We start from the raw sequence: 21,334 nt of genomic DNA, 5'->3' as shown, positions 1-21,334 counted from the left end.
GTCCTCTCTCTTTTCTCTCTGATGTCTGAATGGGGGTTTATAAATGTTGCTTATTCTCTCAAAGGACCAACATTTAGTTTTATTGGTTTATTCTACTGGGTTTGTTTGTTTGTTTTTATATCATTTATTTCTGCTCTAATCTTTATTATTTGCCTTCTTCTTAGTTTAAGCTTTATTTGCTGCTCCTTTTCTAACTCCTTTAGGTGTAGGGTTAGGTTGTGTATTTGGGGCTTTTCTTGCTTCTTGGGACAGGGCTTAATTGCAATGTGCTTTCCTCCTAGGACTCCTTTGCTGCATCCCAAAGGGTTTGGACTGTCATGTGTGCATTTTCATTTGCTTCCATGTATATTTTTTTTTATCTCTTCCTTAATTTCCTGTTTAACCCATTCATTCTTTTGTACGATGTTCTTTAACATCCATGTATTTGAAGGCTTTCCAAATTTTTCTTGTGATAGAGTTCAAATTTCACAGCGTTGTGATCTGAAAATATGCATGGTGTGATCTCAGTCTTTTTGTACCTGTTGAGGGCTGATTTATGACCCAGTATGTGATCTACTCTGGAGAATATTCCATGTGCCATGAAAAGAATGTAGTTTCTGCTGCTTTAGGATGAAATGTTCTGAATATATCTGTTAAGTCATCTGGTCCAGTGTGTCATTCAAAGCCATTGTTTCCTTCTTGATGGTATGCTTAGATGATCTGTCTATTGTTGTAAGTGGGGTATTAATATTCCCTACCTTAATGGTATTATTATCAATGAGTTTCTTTATGTTTGTTATTAATTGATTTATACATTTGGGTGCCCCTAAGCTTGAAGCATGAATATTTACATAAATATTAACAATATCTAAATTGTTAGATCTTCTTGATGGAAAGACCCCTTAATTATGAAATAATGCCCTTCTTCATCTCTTATTATGGCCTTTGTTTTAAAATCAAGTTTTTCTGATATAAGTGTGGCTACTCTTGCTTTCTTTTGACATCTATTAACATGACAGATGGTTCTCCATCCCTCACTTTCAATCTACAGTTATTTTTAAGGCTAAAATTATTCTCTTGTGGACACCATATAGATGTATCTTGTTTTTTTCATCCATTATTATACCCCACGTATTTTTATTGGAGCATTTAGTCCATTTACATTCAGAGTGATTATTGAATGGTATGAATTTAGTGCCTTTGCGTTACTTGTAGAATTAGTGTTTCTGGTGATGTTTTCTGTTCCTTTGTAGTCTTTGTTGTTTTGGTCTTCTTCTCCCCATTCTGAGAATCCCCTTAAAAATTTCTTCCAGGGGTGGTTTAGTGATCATGAGCTCCTTTAGTTTTTGTTTGTCTGGGACAATATCTACTTTTCTGAATGACAACCTTGATGGATTAAGACTTCTTGGCTGCATATTTTTCCCATCAGCATCTTGAATATATCCTGCCACTTCTTTCTGGCCTGCCAAATTTCAGGTCTACTGCTAACCTTAAATGTATACCCTTGTAGGTTAAGGACCTTTTGTCCCTAGCTGCTTTCAGAATTCTCTCCTTATCTTTGTAATTTGCAATTTTCACTATGATATGTCATCATGTTTACCTGTTTGTGTTGATTTTGAGGGGAGTTCTCTGTTCCTCTTGAACTTTGATGCTTGTTTTCTTCTCCAGATTAGGGAAGTTCCCAGCTATAGTTTGTTCAAATGAACCATTTGCCCCTTTTTCTTGCTCTTCTTCTGGGACTCCTATGATAAGGATGTTGTTTCATTTTATGGAATCACTAATTTCTCTAAGTCCCCCCCATGATATGATATAATAATTTCCTTTCCCTCCTTTTTTCAGCTTCATTATTTTCTATGATTTTATCTTTTGTATCACCTATTCTCTCCTCTGCTCGTTGTGACTGTATCCAGTTGATTTTACATCTCAGTTCTAGATTTTTTAAAATTTCACCTTGACTAGTTTCGGTCTTTGATCTCTGTAGCAGAGGTTTCTCTGGTGTTTTCTATGCTTTTTTCAAGCCCAGGTTTTAGTCTTACGGCTGTTGTTCTAAATTCTTGTTCAGATAATATTGTTTATATATGTTTTGATCAAGTCCCTATGATTTCTTCTTGATGTTTCTTTTGAGAATTCCTCCATCTTGTCATTTTGGCTAAGTTTCTGTCTTTGCATGTTTTGAAAGTTTATTATGTTTCCTGCACTTGATTAATGCTATATTAAAAAGGAGTCTTACATTGTTCAGGGCCTGGCACTTCAGAAAATGTTTTTGGTATATGCTGTGTGCAATCAGCTGTTGTGTTTTGGCTGCTGTTTCTCACTGGTCGGTCCTCTGCAGAGATCCTCCTTGGCTGAAATGAAGAGTGTTGTACCTTTAAATAGGTGTGCTTTGATTTGTTTGTTGAAGTAAGCCTGGATTAAAAGGGGGTGGGGGGAACAGATCCTATGAAGAGAGTAAAGGAAAGGGAACAACAAGAACAACCCCAGAGAAACAAAAAACTATAAGGTTGATTCCAAAGGGGAAGAAAATTAAAAAGAGAAAGAAGAAAAGGAAAATGAAAAGAAAAAAAAAAGAGAGAAAAGAATAAAACATCTTGATCGAAAGAAAGGATAAAAAATGAATAAAATAAACAACAGACTATGAGACTGATTCCAAAAGAAACACAGAAAGAAAAGAAAATTAAAAGTAATCCTGGCCCTATTTCCACCAGAACTGTAAGTAACTCTTTAAAGCACTCGATTTCAGTACACTTAGTGCATGCCAGGTGCTGTCTGTGCTGGTCTTCTGGAGGACAGGCCTGCTGCCCTGGCTCAGAGTCAGTCTTGCTCTGTAAATAAATAGTTCCCAGGTAGGGAGATGTGGTAGTGGGGAGGTTCAGTGCAAGCACCTCCACTGGTGGCTGCTGTGCTGTTCACTGAAGTCCATGATGTTGGTGTTGGGGGGAAAATAGCACTATCCCAGTCTCTTGTCATGCTCCTGGCTAGTCATGCACCCCTCACAGAATAGTAAGGCCAGTTAGCTCACTCTGTGCCACAACTCTCCTGTGTTTTTTCTTTGGTGCATGGCTGGGATTAAAAATAAGATGTCTCATCTTGAATGCTGAGAAAAACCTGAGGACTGATGGATGTGGGGGGGTGAGGGGGACGATGGGCACAGAGGGGGGCACTGGTGGGGATGAGCACTGGGTGTTATATGGAAACCAACTTGACAATAAACTATTTGTAAACAAATTAAATAAAAAATAAAAATAAATAAAAATAAGATGTCTTAAATGACTGGGCACTGTGGATCTGCACCCCACCTCTAGCTTAGTCTCTCCACAAAGTTCCTGAAGTCCTTTGTTCATGAAAAACAGTACAATTCCTGTACAGTGTGCAGAATCTACCTGCTAGCAGCAGCATAGGTTATATTCCCTCTGGGTGCACCTCTGTCTTCTGCTGATTAAAGGCCTTTTGCTGATGTCTTCAGGGTCTTTTGCCCTTGGGGAGGCAATATACCCTCTTCCAAAAGTAGTCCAGGAAGGGCAATGTTCTTTCTGAGTATGCCCCAGAGATCCCCACACCATGGGATGTCCTCTGGGTCCAGCTCCTCCCCCCTTAGGAGCATGTGCCACAGCTGTGCTCCAGAGAAAGTTGCATACTTCCAAAACCTCAGAGGTTGAGCTCCAAATTCTGTTTGAGAAAAAAGTTCTACATTCAGAACTTCTCAGTCCCCAATGTGTGGTCCAGAGAGATTTTCCTCTTGTGTCAACTATGCTGTACTTTCTCAACCTTTCTCTTTTTCTCTCCCTCCTGTCTCTCCATGGAAAGGGCTCCTTACCCTCTGCCACACCACTGTTTTTCTCTCCCTCAGTTCACTTCCACATACCTCACACCTGCCACTCCTCCCTAGTTTTTTTTTTACTAGTCCCTTGAGATGCAAAATTACATTGTTCATTTAAGATCTTTTTTCTTTAAATATAAGTGTTTGCCAATATAAAGTCCTTCCTCAGTACTACTTTCACTGCATCACATATGTTTTGATATGTTGTATTTTTACTTTCATTTGTTTCCAGATATTTTAAAATTCCCTATGGTTTCTTCCTTGACCCATTGATTAAAAGTGAATTGTTTAATTTCCACATATGTGTGTATTCTCATCTTTTCCTTCTCATAGTGAATCCTAGTTTCATTTCATTGTAGTCAGAGAAGATAATTTGTATGTATGATTTCAATCTGCTTAAAATTAAGGCTTGTTTTATAGCCTACCATGTAGTCTGTCTTGAAGAATATTCCATGACATTTGAGAGTAATGTGTATTCTGCTGTTGTTGTATGGAGGGTTTTGTATATAATTGTTAGGCGCATTTGGTCTATCGTTTTTTCAGAACTTATGGTTCCTTACTGATCTTCAGCCTGGCGGGGTGCTGAATCTTCTACTGATGTGTGGCTATTTTTTTTCTTCAGTTCTGCCAATATTTGCTTTATATACTTGGGAGTTCTAATAATTAGGTGCATATATTTTTTATATTTTCCTGGTGAATTGGTCCTTTGGTCATTATGTAATGATGTTATTTGTTTCTTGTGACATGTTTGGTATTAAAGTTTCTTTTGTCTGATATTAGTATGGCCCCTCTGCTCTTTTAAGCTGCCTATTTACATGGAATAAGTGTCTTCATCCTTCACTTTTAGCAGATGTGTGTCCTTAGATCTAGTGTGAGTCTCTTATAGACAGCAAGTTGGATCTTGTTTTTTTAACCATTGAGCCACCCTGCGTTGGTGTCTTTTAACTGAGATATTTAATCCATTTACTTTTAAAGTAATTGTCAGTATGGAGGGACTTACATTGCCATTTTAGTGTTTTCTGTATGTCTTAAACCTCTTTGTCCCTCTTTTCCTCCTGCTGCATTATTTTATTTTCAGTTATTTAGTTTTTGTAGTGACATATTTTGATTCCCTTCTCACTTTCTTTTGTTTATATTCTATAAGATATTTTCTTTGCGGGTACTATTATATTAAGCATCTTAAAGTTATAATCTACGTTAAATTGATAACAGCTTAAATTGCATATAAAAACTCTACTTCTTTACACTTTCGTGCCCCTTGAAAACTTTATGCTTTTGATGACATAAATTACTTATTTTTATATTGTGTATTCATTAACATAGATTTATAGTGTATTTTTATTTTTTAATTATCTATCATATTTAAAATTGTTTTATGTGCCTACATTACAGTACCACAGGATTTTATATTATATATATATATAAATATATACATGTATATATTTCTGTACGGTTTTGTGTTGCTGTTTATTATCTTTTTGCTTTAGCTTGAAGGACTGCCTTCAGCATTTCTTGTAGGGCAGGTCTAGTGGTGACAAACTTCCTCAGCTTTTGTTTACCTGGAAGTTTTAATTTCTCCTTCATTTTTGAAAGACATAGTATTCTTGATTGATAGTTTTATCTTTCAGCTCTTTGAATATATCATCTTTTACCACCTAACCATCAAAGTTTCTGCTGATAAGTCCAATGATGATCTAATAGGAGCTTCCTTATATGTGATGAGTTAGTTTTCTCTTTCTGTTTACAGGATTCTCTCTCTGTGATTTTTGAGTTTGGTAATGTTGTGTATTTGTGTCGATCTCTTAAGGTTATCCTACTTGGAGTTCCTTAAGTTCTTGAATTTGTATGTCCATGTATCTCCTCCAAATTGGGACACTTTTGGCCATAATTTCTTCAAATAGACTTTGCACTTTTCTTTGTTTCTTCTTGTTCTGGAACTTCCATATGCATATGTTGTTCTGCTTGATGATATCTCATAAAGTCCTTAATCTATCTTCATTTTTCTTCATTCTTTTTTTTTTTTTTTTTTTTTTTTACTTTTTGTCTTCCAGCTTGGTAATTTTATATGTCCTATATTTGAGAATACTGATATTTTCTTCTGCTTGGTCAGGTATGCTGCTGTATTCTTCAAGCAGAGTTTCTCAATTCAGTTACTATCCTTTTTATCACCAGAATTTCTGTTTAATTTTTCTTCATAATTTCTATATCTTTTTGATATTCTTATTTTGCTCATGTATCATTTTCTTGACTTCATTTAGTTGTCTGTCTATGTTCTCTTTCCATTCATTGAGCATCCTTATGATTTTTTTTAATTCTTTGTTTGATTATTAATATAATCTTGTTTGATTTCCTGGAGATTTAATATTTTTCTTTGAATGTGGTTTCTCTTATCTTAAAAAATTTTTAATGTATATTTTTTAGAGACAGAGGGAGAGAGACAAAGCACAAGTGGGGGAGGAACAGAGAGAGAGAGAGAATCTGAAGCAAGCTTCAGGCTCTGAGCTGTCAGCACAGAGACTGATGTGGGGCTTGAACTCATGAACCATAAGATCATGACCTGAGCTGAAGTAGACCCTTAACCGACTGAGCCACCCTGGCACCCCATGTTTCTTTTGTTATCTTATGTGTGATTTAGTCATTTGAAAAATCAACCACTTCTCTCAGTCTTTGTGGTCTGGTTTCATACAGGGAAGACTTTCATCAGTCTTCCTGCCTAGAGATTCTGGCAACTTCTCAAGCCTTGTCTGCGGATACATCCTCCCTGAGCTTTTCCTTGTAATATAATTGAAGAGGTTTGCCAGTACTACCCAGTAGCCACCCACCCCCCACCCCCAGTATCTTACTGTGGTACTGAAGCCTCTCCAGTGCTGTAGCAAGCTAAGATACTGGAGTTCTACCTTAATGTCTTTTTGTGATACTACAAATTTTCCTGATGGACCCAATCATATTGATGGCTCTTGTTCTCAGTAGTCCCCAACCTGCTGTCCACTTCTTGTCAGTACTTAAATTCAGGCAAGACATAAAACAGGCCCTGGAGCAGTTTCCCCAAAAGTAAAAGTGTTGAATGTATGTTCCACCCTTCTTTTTCCCTCCCCAGTAAGAAATTGGGAGCTTGGAGCTTTGTCTTATTTTCTCTCAATGTTAGGGGGAGAGTCTCGTATTGTGTGCCACGAATTTTCCAACTGGACTTCCATGTCGCTGGCTTCAAGCTCACCTGGGGTGCAGGGACCTCTTAACTGGCTTCTGGATTTCTCACAAAGGGAATTGTTAAGTTGGGTTCTTTGTGGGGTTAGGATGATCTGGGGCTACCTATTTGGCAATCTTGCTGTTATCACCCTGTTATGCATTTTAGTGTACAATAAGATCTGTCACATACCATGTCTTCCCTACCATTCTCAGTATTCTGATTGTTTAAAGATGTAATGCATTGATTTTTCATATCTGTTATAGGCTAAAAATTCTGTTGGTGAATATAGTTTGATATTCCAGTCAGGTGATAGAAAGGACAAGGTGCTATCATGAAGAAAGTTTTTAAAATGTAACTTTCCTGTTATAGCCAATAGAGTTCCTGCTTGGAAGGAAAACACACTTCAAACACTCAGTTACAGATGTAGAAAATGAGCCCCAGAAAATTTAAATTATTTTTACAAGTTCATGTGGCTACTTGTGAGTCAAATTTATAAGATTATTAAACTGTGTAGATGACTTCCTAAATTTCTTTATTTTTAATTTTAGTTTTGAGAGAGAGCTCGTATGAGAGAGAGCAGAGAGAAAAGGGGGCAGAGAATTCCAGGCAAGCTCCATGCTGTCAGTGCAGGGCCTGACACGGGGCTCAATCTCACAAACCTGTAAGATCATGACCTGAGCCAAGATCAGGGGTCAGCTGCTTAACCGACTGAGCCACCCAGTCACTCCCCTAAATTTCTTTATATTCTTACCACTAGACTGTTTTAAGACATGAAAAGTTAGATACCAGTTTTGAGCACCTACTCATTGTTGCTCTGAAGTTGTGGTTCTGAATGTTAACACCAGTATTCTTCATTCTTTTGAGAATATGAATTCCCTATCTATTTTAGTAATACATTTTTATGAGTGTATACAAAAGCTGAATCTCACTGTTTGCCTTATCAGGTATGACCCATGTCTGAGGTGATAACATTTGTGTCTTGATCTTTTAACTCTTATTGGCCCACTTGGGATCATATACTTAAAGAATTATTAAGAAAAAGTACGCCTTTGGGATTGGCATCCAAAATTCTGGGATTAGTGGAGTTGGGATTAGCTGTAAACCTTATAATGGAAAGTCAGAACCAAGTTAACTGGCCAAGTAGGAACCCTGACAGAGCTGAAATGGGACCCATAATAGTACTCTCAATGCTAACCTATGTCAAACATTTTTGAAGAGTCTTGACAACACTGTAATATTAATTTTGCCCATTCTATGCACCTGCTCCCCAAGTCCCTTTACCCATCCCCCATAACCTAGTATTCTCCCAGCCAGAGAAAAGCATTTGAAAACACATTTCTACTGAGCTGGTATAGATGGATGTAGTGTATGCCTCAGAGGCAGTATTGCATTTTAAGAAGAGTCTGGAAAAGTTATTTGTGATGATGATCATGATGATGATAATGAGCTCCCACTGAAGTCATTGTTCATCAGCATTTCTTTAATCCTCTGGGAAGTTGAGGGTGGAACACTGAGATTTTGCTCCAGTGAGGCTACAGGATCCTGCACAGGATTCAGTCACCTCCTCAGTCATGTTTTAGCTGCCTATCTTTCAAATGAAAATGAGAATATCACATACTGATTAAATGCAAATGTTTATTACAATGCCATTTAATACATGTTAATGCTTTTGTCTGTGGGCATCAGCAAGAAGAGAGGCAGTAATTAAAGGGAAGTCAGTGATGGTAGTGGGGGGGAGGGCGTCAATCTACCTAGTGCATCGTTTTGCCCAGTGGAACTCTTGGTTCAGGTAAAGGAAGGGGGCAATAAATTGGAAGGGCTGACAGCAGATGAGTCCCCATTTTTTCCCCCAAAGTCAGTGAAGACTGTAAGGGATGTTCTCAGCTACTGGAAGAACTCTTCTATTTAACCTTCGTAAGCATGAGTTGGTATTACGTTTTCTCTTTTGTAAAAATTTATTTGCTGATATTTAAATATTTCTGTCAGTATACTTAAGCTTTTCATGAAAAAGTAGAATTTAAGTGACTAAGGTGACTTTTAGTCATAAATATTAGTTGAAAGGCAACAAATGCAAGATTTTGGCACTCTCTTCTGTGTCTAACTCCAAGGACCCCAGGAACAATAGCAAACATTTACTGAGCTCCTACTTCTACTTCACAACAGTCTAACCATCCCTACCATGAATTAGGTTCTATGATCAGTTCATCTTGGCACATAATGAGACTGAGGCAAGAGATGTTAAGATACTTTTCAAGATTAAAGAACTGATAAATGGCATAGCCACAGCCACTTTATACAGCATGCTCTACTGGCTGTGTTGCTTTACTTAGCACATTTGCTCAGTGTCCTTTGGGGTCTCCATTCCTCCTCCCTCTAGCTTCCAGTCTGGGGTTAGCTCATGAAAGATTGCCTTCTGTGGAGAGCTATAATCACCTGGAGCCTTCCCCCACTCTGTAGTTTCTGTCCCTGTCAACACTTATTGGCCCTATACCCCATCTGTTTTAATCTGTGTTTCTGTCATTGCCTATTTCTTGCCTGTTTATGAATGAATATAAATGGTTTCATTTGTTCCCCAATGCCACTCTCAGCTTTTTCCTCTACCAGGGAGTTAATATAATTTCTGTTATACCAGATGCCTATTTCCAGGATATCCTGGTCTTGGACAATCTCTTATCAGCTCTTGACTACTTGATCTTGACTCTTGACTAATTGCATCAACCTGTGGTTGTCATTAGGTTCATAATTTAAAAATTATTCTTCCTGTTTCAGTTTTCAATCTGATATGAACATTTAACATGTAAAATCCATTTAAAATAATAACTTAAAACCACAGTTTTCAGGTACCCAAGTTTATCCAGTATCCCATGAGTACCTACTGTGTGCCATGAACTATGGCAGATGCTGTGGGGAAGGGTGAAGCTGAGTCATCTGTAAACCCTTCTCTCCAAGTGCCAGTCCCCAGTAAGAATGTTAAGGGATGTTCATAACCTAAAAGTAGCAAGTGACCTAACAATATGTAGATTCAGCGAAAGGCTATACATCTTTTCCTCTCAGTTACTATATATAAAATAATTTTTCCCAAAAGACCTCAGGCACTTATTCATAATTTGTATGAAACTATCATTTATAAGAGACATTAATCAAATGACTCAAGAAAAACCAAATGATTATTATTATTGGTCCTTAGCCTCATTCCTTCAGGGATGGATTCCCTCTCTTCCACGTTCCCCAGAAGAATTGACAACTGACTCAATGCCCATGAATCCACATTGCACCAAGCATATCTCCTCTATTTTCACTATAATTTTTATACTTTCTTCCATAATTTTTCTAAAGTAAAACATGCTATCATAATTCTATGGTTTTATAGAGACTGCTGGGGGTTTTGAAGAGCCAGCTCGATACCCTTTCCATTCCCTCTTAGAAAAGTTAAGAGAAGATGTGGAATCAGATCTGCCAGTCTACCCCGTACCTTGTTGTAAGAGAAGCTCAGAACTGACCTTATTTTGAGGGATGTGGCATACCTAATTTATTGAATGATATCAGTGCTCACCTTTGGGGGCCCATGGCCAGAAAAGTAACCACCAAATATGACAAGCAGAAAGATGAAAGATGTTTGTTAAGATTTATATATAACTGGGGAGCAGTAAACTGGTGACAGATTACACAGAAATGCTTTTGTTACCTGTTTTATTCAGGTTTGGCATTTACATTTTTTTGTAACTTCTTTTTTATTTTTGAGAGACAGAGACAGCCCAAGTGGGGGAGGAGCAGAGAGAGAGGGAGACACAGAACCCAAAGTAGGCTCTTGGCTCTGAGCTGTCAGCACAGAGCCCAATGCGGGCTTGAACCCATGAATCACAAGATCATGACCTCAGATGAAGTCAGATGCTTAACTGACTGAGCCACCCAGGCGCCCCAAGGTTTGGCATTTTAAACACCTGCCAGGAAGTACTCATTTATATACATAAATAAGGCCTCTTAACAGATAATTTGTTTGGAATTTTGGAAGTAAAATTTGATATATTTTTCTTTTCACAAGAGGTGCTGATTTTATCTAATAGGAGTCTTGTGCTATATTAGATGTGGTTCTGGATGTCAAGGGTCAGAAAAATGGACTTTCTTGAACTGAAGCATAATTTATTTACTTTTTATCATGACAGAATTCCTTTTGTGTCCACAATAAACAAAGAATATGTTAACTCCAGTCTCTAAGTAGCATTCTGAAGAGCAGAAGTCAGCCATGTGCCTCTAGGTCCATCAGCAGACAGACCCACACTGCCCCTACACTCTTCTTTCCACAAGGCCACTTTGACATGTGCCATTCTTGCCTGTGCATCTAGGTCACTTCTTAAGCTCATAGCTGATAAATCTAGGATGCTTGTTTTAGCATGTGGATGCCCCTGGTAGAGTGGAGAAAAATAAATGAACAAGTATGTTCATTAGTTTTGTGACAGAGGCAAATAGAAGTGCAGTCTATATTATTGCCCTTTGGGTCACATAAATCTTTCAAGGTAATAAATGTGACCAAAGCTTATTAAGGCTTACTCAGTCCATCTTTGCCATAATAATTTATGCCGCACAATTTATGAGTTTCTGATTTGTCTCAAACATACTAACTCTGAATTTTTAGGAGATAATAATATCCAAATTGGTAAGGTGGAATTCAGATGAATAACTGAAAAGTGAATCTGTTTTTGGACAAACTGTATAAGACCTAGTAACATCAGCCCTATTTTATAGTCTTTTTCAATAGAATCTGCCCCTTTTCACTCAGAGGATCACCAGCCCCTCACCCCTCTCTCCCCATTTCTTTCTTCTTTACTTCTGTGTAACTGTTCATCCTTCTACCAACTACCCAGAGCTTAATCTTTGTGTGTGTGTGTGTGTGTGTGTGTGTGTGGAAAATATGTGTAACATAAAATTTACTATTTTGACCACCTTTAAGTGTACATTTCAGTGGTCTTGTATATATTCATATTGTTTTGCAACCATCACCACTGTCTCTCTCCAGAACTCTTTTCGTCTTGCAGGACTGAAACTCTGCTCCTATTAAACACTAACTCCCCATTCTTCCTTCCCCAAGCCCTTGGCAACCACCATTTTGCTTTCTGTCTCTGAATTTTATTACTCCAAGTGCCTCATATAAGTTGATTATAAAGTCTCTGTCTTTTTTGACTGGCATATTTTACTTAGTAAAACATCCTCAATGTTCATCTATGTGTCACTGTATTGTATATACATATACATATATATGCATATTTTAATTTTCTGAATATTATGATGTTTTGATATCTTAAAAATGCTTTTTAATTGAAGAGAAACTGCTCTTTTGGGACTAGCCAATTCTTAGAGCTAGTATAGGGCCTAGCCAGGAGCATACCTTTGATATGCAAGCTAACCAACCCAGAGCCATACTCCCTCTCTCTGGTCCTTACACTGTAGGAAGCACTATTCTTCATCCCAGGGTCACTAGACACCACAGGAAGAATTCAAACTAGACAATACTAGCTGTTTATCCTGCCCTCTGTGTCTTTCCCTTGGAAACCCTATTCATGATCATGGGATAAGTGTCTTCTCCCTCTATCTTGCCCTATCTTCTGCTTTCTGACCACCCTGGTGGCTTTTCCATGTGGTTCTGCAAGGCATATCTCCTGTTTCTAAGACTGTGAGTATAATAAACTTTGTTATTCTGAACCTTTTCTCTTGTGGCCGCACATGACTGACCATCACATAAAAGGATACAGAACATGCAGAATTTCCTTCCTTTTTAAGGCTGAATAATATTCCATATGAATGTACTACATTTGGTTTATCTATTTATCCTTTCATGGACAGTTGGGTTGCTTTCAACTGTTGGCTTTTGTGAATGATGGTGCTGTGAATATGGGTGTACAAATGTATGTTTGATGTTAATTCTTTTGGGAAGTGAAATTGCTGGGTAATATAATTCTGTGTTTAATTTTTTTGACAAAATGCCATGCTGTTTTCCACAGTGGCTGTATCATTTTACATTCCCACAATGCATGAGAGTTTCTGTTTCTCCATATCCTTGCCACCACTTGTTATTTTCTGTTTTTTTTCTTAAATTTTTAAAATGTTTTATTTTATTTTTTTGAGAGAGAGAGAGAGACAGTGTGAGCAGGGGAGGGTCAGAGAGAGGAGACACAGAATCTGAATCAGGCTCCAGGCTCTGAACTAGCTGTCAGCACAGAGCCCAATGCAGGGCTCAAACCCATGAGCCATGAGATCATAACCTGAGCCGAAGCTGGATGGTTAACCTACTGAGCCACCAAGGCCCAGTGTTTTGTTTTTTTTTAATGGTAACCATGATAACGGATGTGAAGTGGTATTTCATTGTGGTTTTGATTTGCATTTCTGTAATGACTAATGATGCTGAGCATCTTTTCATGTGCTTAATGATCATTTGCATATCTCTAGAGAAATGTCAAAGTCTTTTGACCATTTTTAAATCAGAGATTTTGCTTATTGTTGTTAAGTTTAGGAGTTCTTTCTATGTTGTGGATATTAACCACTTATAGATAGTAATTTACAAATGTTATCTTCAGTTCCCTGGATTGCTTTTACACTCTGTTGACTGTGTCTGATACATAGAAATTGTTTTAATTTTGATGTAGTCTTATTTATTTATTTATTTACTGTTGCCTGTGCTTTTGGTGTCATATCCAAGAAATAATTGTCAACTCCAATGTTGTGATGCTTTCCTCCTATGTTTTCTTCTAAGAGTTTCACAGTTTTCAGTTTTACCTTTAGGTTTTTGGTCCATTTTAAGTTAATTTTTGTATATAGTGTAAGGACTAACATCATTCTCTTGCATGCTGATATCCAGTATATCCAATACCATTTGTTGAAGAGATTGTCCTTTTCTCATTTAAATGATCTTGGCTCCTTTGTCAAAGATCATTTGTCAGGGCCTATCTTGAGTCTTTGAATTATAAACCTTGAGCCAGCTGTAGTCATTCTTGTTCCCAGTGCCACTGTCAGAGCCACTTTCTTAAAAAGCTCCTTTTACTTTAGCATGGTGTTACTTTAAAATAACATTTGCTTCAAACAATTAATTTCCCCATTTTGTGTGTACGTGTGTGTGTGTGTGTGTTTGTATGTGTGTGCATGTGTGTTTATTCCAAACTGTTATCCCTTAAAACATTCATTGCACTATTGCACATAATACTCATTTGACTCTTCCCATTTCAAGTTGTTAAGGCTTTATGCCTGTAGGTCCTTTTTCATTTAATGAGATTAAGAGCTCTGGAAGCCTAAGCTCTGATACCTTAAAACAACCAGAAAAGTCTCTTGCAAAAAAGTAGGTTCTCAATGGACTGACTTAACACAGGCTTTTGTATGACATCACCAAAGGTTATGCACTGTCTGGAGAGAGAAAACTTGGTGAATCCAATGAAGTTGAAGAAAGATGCTACTTTCTATTGATAGTAGTTAACAAATCTCAGTCTAAAATAAAGAACAGTCCTTTTATGAAATGTAAACACTACATACATAATACATAGAATTGTGTTGGAGTGTTTCCAAAATGCCAACAGCTTTTTGAAGCTAATATGACTTGCTTGTCCTGACAGATGTTAGAGTAGTTGGCACAAATTCATAATCATTGTTTTCATTTTCATGAAGGTTCTTAAAACATGGCTTGGACTACAGACTGCTGGATATGCAATTTAATGAGACTATGAGCTCAGAAATGCCACTCATAATTCACAAAGTGGAGTACAGAAGTCCATTTGTGAATTATTAGTTAGTTAGCAAAACTAAAGGAAGCTTATTGAAATGATTGCAGATATAAACACTCTTGTTTCCATAGAAACAGTTTGTTTCCTGTACAAAGGTTCAGAGTCTTGTTCATGTTCCTCTGGGGCAGAAATATTCTGAAATTGGTACTGTCATTCCTTTTATCAGTTACTAAATGCTGAGGAAAGAGAATCTCCTCCTTTTCAGAGGGCATGAGCTCCTGACTCTCTGCAATCTCATTACTGGTCCCTACCAAGGAAAGAGAAACTGTTTTCTTTCAGGGGAAATGAAGCAATTTTACCTCTGATTCACAATGTTGGATCACAATCTCTCATCATATACATTTTATACCCCCGTAGTTGAAACTAATTCTTTGACTTACTAAAGTGTTCTTTTTTTTTTAACTTATTGGATTATAAATATGCACTATATGTACATGTCTTTAAGTTATATAACAATGACAGTTATCAGTATTCATTATTCTTCTCTGATGCATGTACTCTCTAGATCTTGCTTTGAGTCACTTTTTTTTACAGCATTAGCTAGGCAGTCAGGTGATGAATAAGGAACTGGAGCCATCCCTGATGTTACTCATCACTGGGGTTTGGCTTTATAGGAAACATTGACATTAAATTACTTACATAGTGTCTTTTGTTTTATCATTTTATAGCTTTTATTTTAGCCATATAATCAGCATAACAAATATTGCAGAATATCTTTATAGTCATCTATTCCTGGCAACTTTCAGTGTATAAATGTTCTTTTTCCCTCCAAGAATTTATTAAATCCAAGTAAGAATCTCTCATCCTTTAAGAATTTTAAAAAGGAAGACAGGCAGGTTTTGAACTGCAACTATAAGACAAATCCAAAAGAATATCCACCCTTTTCCAATATACCCAAAGAAAGTTGAATACTGCTTTTCTCGGTCTCTCTGGCACAAAGTGTTAACACACATGTATTTTTCTCCACAGTAAAACCAACTGTGATTGATGTGGACATCTATGTTAACAGCATTGGTCCTGTGTCATCAATAAACATGGTAAGAAGCTCTTTTCTTTTCTGATCTGAAGACCTCCTCATCATTTCTTGCTTACATTTCTTTCTCCTCATCATTGTGAGTTTCTGCTCGAGATTTATCACACAGTTTTAAACTCATAATTGACTCTTAACTCTATAGCATTAATTGGTAGCTTAAATATTGAAATTTATTTTAAAAAGTCAAAGAATGGAATTTATGACCCTAGTAGTGAGATATGGCTTGAGTATTTAAAAGGTACCTCATCTCCTACCTTCTCCACACATGTATTTATTGCACATAGATTTTCATATGAGATTATTTGCAATTATGTAGTCCTTGACTATATCTAATTTCATTAATATCAGAGATGAATATAAATGACAGCTTTTTGACTTTTGGTCAGGTTTTCAGGACACCAAAGACATGCCTTTTAGTGTCTTTTAGGGAAGCATCTGAGATTAAACAGGATATACTTTTCTCTTCAGTTTGAACTCTGTGGGTAAATACATTACCTTTTTCTTGTAATAGGAGAAAGTATGAAATCAAGTATGTGATTTCCTTGAGAGGGTATTTTCACAGACTTGGAGGCAAAATGAGCTCCAGAAGTCACTATAATGTGAAAGAAGGCTTTCCCTGTAAAAAGTGCTTAGCTATGAGGAAAGTGTTGAGATGCTGGAATATGTTAGTGTAAAAGTGTCCTGTAAGATGCTACAGGCCGTGGTGTGGCTCTCTGAGTGGTGTGCAAGGTTCCAAGAGCACGCATTTGCATTTGTGAACCCAGTGATTGCAGGAAATCTTGTATACTGGGGGCCTTCTTTATACTTCAGTGCTGCACACTGGCTTCTGGATTTGGGGGTGAGGCTGTGGCATGGGGGGATTGCCAAAATGCTGACTTAGATGCTGTCTTTTCATTGCAATGTTCTGTGGATGGAAATAATCCCTCTAGAATTAGTAGCAAAATCAGTTCTTTTCATTGCCAGATATTAAAAGTGTTCATTCTTTCTCTGATGGTATAAAGTTTTCCATGTAAGGGTAAAATTATTTTTATGGGTGACTCACTTAAAAAATTATGTCATCCATAAATTGAAGATGGGACACTGGCAAAGAGGTGAAATGAATAAAAGATAATTCATTTCACACAGCTTATGGGCTGCGGATTGTAAAATGTAAATCATGAATGTAATATTCCCTTTCCTTGATAAGTAATTATTCAGTTAACTACATAAAAGTATAATAACTTCTTAGTTCATTTGTTTCTTATTCTGGAGTTTTATTTTCTTACATCATTTCCACATTATTTATCACCCTTATGTCCAACACTAATTTTTGTCTCATACTAAGAAAGAAGTGCCTCCATAGAGATAGAGTTACAAAATTATTTTAAGAAACAACTGCTTGCATTTGTATATCTTAGATATTTTCATTAACTCTTATTACTTTGAGATCTACTTTGTACGTAGGATTAAGCTTTGCTATGGGAATTGATAGAAATTTCTGCCTGAAAGTCACAGGCTTCAGAGGAAGAGGCTAATGGACAATCACCCAAGAGTGATAAGGACTCTGTTAACTATAGGCAACCTCTTGGGAAAGCTGGCAGCATTTGGAATAGATTTCTCTGGTGAGATCTCATTCTGAAACATGGTCTATAGGCAGGGATTTGCCAAGTGAAACAGCATGGAGAGGTCCTCAGTAAAAGTCAGGAAGACTGGTGTAAGAGCCAATTGGGGAATGAGGAGCTGGCATGCTGTTTGAATGCCAAAGGAGCAGGGTGTGGGTAGGCAGCACTTTGGACCTACCTGGGACTGAGGCTCTGAAGCCTTTCTGAAGAGTTGGACTTCATCCTTAGGTTTGCCCCAGATGGACCTTTGCATTTGGGAAGTGTGCAGACTCACTTTCATCCAAGATATGTGTGGGTCATAATTTATGAGATTTGTTCATATCCAGTAAGATCTCTAATCAGAACCCTTTCTCCCTTTTAAAGAAAGAGAAGGAGCGCTTGGGTGGCTCAGTCAGTTAAACATCTGACTCTTGATTTCAGCTCTGGTCATGATCTCATGGTTGTGAGATATGTCTCTCTATCTCTCTTCCTCTACCCATTCCCACCTCCCTCTCTCTCTCTGTCTCTCTCTCTCAAATAAATAACTAAATAAAGTAAAAATAAAAAAAAATTATCTTTAAAAATGAGAGAGAGGGAGAGAGAAAGTACATGGCATAGAAATGACAATGATTTAAAAATCATTATTTAAAATAATTTACTCTGACCCCTTCATCAATGTGAGAGGATTGATCTTAAAATGGTCTGAGGTGTTGTGAGACTTCTATCATCTTAATGAGCATCAAAATCGTATATGTTCTGTGGCAGACACACCAAAGTCCTGGTATTAGATTTTTAATAAGTGAGATTGAGTAGAAAACTTTTCCAGTTAACCCTCACTTTAAAAAATGCCCTGAATATCTTGAAAATTAATTGGTCCATTTTTTTTTCTTTCTAGGAGTTATCTAGAGATAACTGTGGTGAAAAGCTAGACCAATAAATATTGGTTGCTTTTTATTTGTGAAAATGAAGCATGTAGCTAGGCAACCGTGGGCAAGCTGAATGATAGGAAATAAATTGCTATGGAAATAGTGACATGTTTATGGTCAGTTCTCAACAGAGCTAGAGTTGTCTAGACTGACCCCTGTCTGCTACCAAGAGGAATATTAATGTACTACTAACTTATGTCAGCTAAGCAAAGTATAAAAGGTAGGCAAAGGTTTGTTTGATAGATAAATAGATAGATCAATCTAGATACACACAGATACATTGCAATATTCAATTCCTATGTTCTCCGGGGTGAATTTCTCTATTTCCATCTTTGTTCGTTTAGTAAACATTTGCCATATTGTGTGTCATGCTTGATGCTGTGTGCAGGTTAAGACAAAGATGAGTGGGAGGAGTAAGTCCAGATTCATGAACAAAGCATCATGGTACACAGTGGGTAGAGCAAGTTAAATTCAATACCAAGTGTCCCAGATGTGGGGATATCCAGTAGCGCTGAGGGATGTTTCAAGAGGTGCATTAGTCAGGAGCTTCAAAATTGCTTTTTCACCACCGAGCAGTATTCCATTGTATGTATATACCACATCTTTTTAATCCATTCCTCAGTTGATGGACATTTGGGCTCTTTAACATGGATGAAACTTGAGGGAGAGTATTATGCTAAGTGAAATAAGTCAGCCGGAGAAAGACAGATATCATATGTCTTCACTCATATGTGAAATTTGAGAAACTTAACAGAAGACCGTGGGGAAAGAGAAGGAAAAAATTAGTTACAGACAGAGAGGGAAGCAAACCATAGACACTCTTAAATATAGAGAACAAACTGAGAGTTGATGGGAGAGTGGGGGTGCAGAGGGCCAGGGAAAATGGGTGATGGACATTGAGGACGCACTTGCTGGGATGAGCACTGAGTGTTGTAAGTGATGAGTCACAGAATCTACTCCCGAAACCTAGAGTACACTGTATATACTGTATATTAGCTAACTTGACAATAAATTGTATTTTAAAAAATAATAAAATAAGCAGGTGGCAGAAATAAAAAATAATTGCTTTTTTTATTTAAATATTTTTAAATGACTTATTTTCAGCGCAGTTTTAGGTTCATAGCAATATTGAGAGGAAGGTAAGAGATTTTTCACATTACCCCTGCTTTCACACTTGCACAGCCTTTCCCTTATGAACACTGCACCCCCCCCCCAACAGAGTGGTACATTTGTTACAATCAGTGAACCTCTAGTGACTTATCATCACTCAAACATTTGCATTAGAGTTCACTCTTTGTGCATTTACTTCTTGAAGGATGACTGTTTCTAACTTTATGCTCAAAACTTGGAAACCTCCAAACTTCCAAACTTTGCTTGGAAGTCAAATGATAAAGGGGTTCTTCTCACATCGCTGAGTATATCACATACATCCACTCTATGACACCAAATGATGCAGTTGCAAAAGAATGTAAGCTTCTTTAACCTGGACCTCATGAAAAACAAAAGCAATTTAAGAGTAGAGGACTGATGGTGTAAGTGGGTATTGAATGGGAATTGAGTCAGCAATAATAAAAAAGAAGAATATGAGAGATACAAAGAAAGTTAAAGAATATATTATGGGGGGGAAAAAGCATAATTTAGAATGTGTACAGGATTTAAGAGTGTAAATTTTTATTGGAGTTTTGACTGTAATTAGGATTACAGGCTTTAGCCTGATAAACGTATGCCTTTCCCCCCACTAAATATTCATTTGACAATCAAGGAAAGAGAGAAAACAACTATTTCTAGTTCTTTTGCCTGTCCTCCCTCCCACTTTTCTCTTCTTAAATTGATATTATTAATACTGAAGATGCAGTTTCATACATTCTCCCTGCTAAATAAAAAGGAAACTGCATTTCAATCTATTGTTCAACGTACTGATTCTCATTATCTTGTTTATCTTGGAGTTGCCTTTTCTAGTTATTGAATAAACTAGAAATGCTCACATGGGTTGAAGAGAATTTTTTTTGGTAATCTTTAATTACATTATCTGTCTTTGTCACTACAACATATCTAAATGTGCACGTTCTTTTTTTTAAACTTTTTTTATTTATTTCTAGGAGAGGGAGAGAGAGACAGCGTGAGCAGGGGAGGGTCAGAGAGAGAGGGAATGACAGACTCTGAAACAGGCTCCAGGCTCTGAGCTGGCAGTCAGCACAGAGCCCGACGCGGGGCTCGAACCCACGAACCGCGAGATCATGACCTAAGCGAAAGTCGGACGCTTAACCGACTAAGCCACCCAGGCGCCCTGCACGTTCTTTTTTTAATGTTTATTTATTATTTTGAGAGAGAGAGCAAGAGTGAGCAGGGGAGGCAGAGAAAGGGAGAGAGAGAAAGAGAATGCCAAGCAGGCTCCATGATATCAGCACAGAGCCTGACATGGGGCTCAATGTCATGAACTGTGAGATCATGACCTAAGCTGAAATTGAGTCAAATGCTTAACCCACTGAACCACCCAGGCATCCCTAAATGTGCACAATTCTTAATAGGATTTGTGCATGGTTTGTTTCAAGACTGGGAGTCTGCAGTTGAGAAGAGCTTGAGCATTTATTTTTCAGACTGTTCACCATAAGCAACCTTTTAAGAAAGGATCAAAGAAAACTAATGCTTTGATACCTACTCACTGTTACCGACCTCAGCTCCTTTGATCTTCACAAGGTCATGGTAGAGAAGATACTGCTCTTTCCCACTTACTGTGCCTGTAGTGAGTATGTTCAATTCACAAAGATGGAGATCCCAGAGCAGTGGTTCCAAAGAGGACCTACTGCACTTCTGCAGTCAATATCAAAATAAGGTAACAGCACATACTGAGCCTCAGCTTTAACTTGGAAGTTGAGATGATACAGGCTCAGAGCAATTATAATGTTAGAATCATTTTTAATAGACTTTATTTTTATTGCTTATTTATTTTTGAGAGAGAGAGAGAGAGAGGGAAGGAACATGAGTGGGGGAAGGGCAGAGCGAGAGACACACACAGAATATAAATATGAAGCAGGCTCCAGGATTGAGG

At 37.4% G+C, this 21,334-nt stretch overlaps 1 protein-coding gene across 1 annotated transcript in view; it reads left to right on the top strand.

Moving 5' to 3' along the window:
* GABRG3 (gamma-aminobutyric acid type A receptor subunit gamma3) overlaps window positions 1-21,334 on the top strand; it is a 700,780-nt gene that overhangs the window by 41,884 nt on the left and 637,562 nt on the right. Inside the window, exon 3 of the mRNA XM_077759260.1 lies at window positions 15,716-15,783. Within this exon, the coding sequence (XP_077615386.1) occupies window positions 15,716-15,783 (68 nt within the window). The remainder of the gene's footprint in view (window positions 1-15,715; window positions 15,784-21,334) is intronic.

The sequence above is a fragment of the Crocuta crocuta genome, unplaced genomic scaffold, assembly GCF_008692635.1.
Source record: "Crocuta crocuta isolate KB4526 unplaced genomic scaffold, BGI_CrCroc_1.0 scaffold355, whole genome shotgun sequence".
Classification (NCBI taxonomy): Eukaryota; Metazoa; Chordata; class Mammalia; order Carnivora; family Hyaenidae; genus Crocuta; species Crocuta crocuta.
This window is presented reverse-complemented; position numbering and strand designations above follow the sequence as displayed.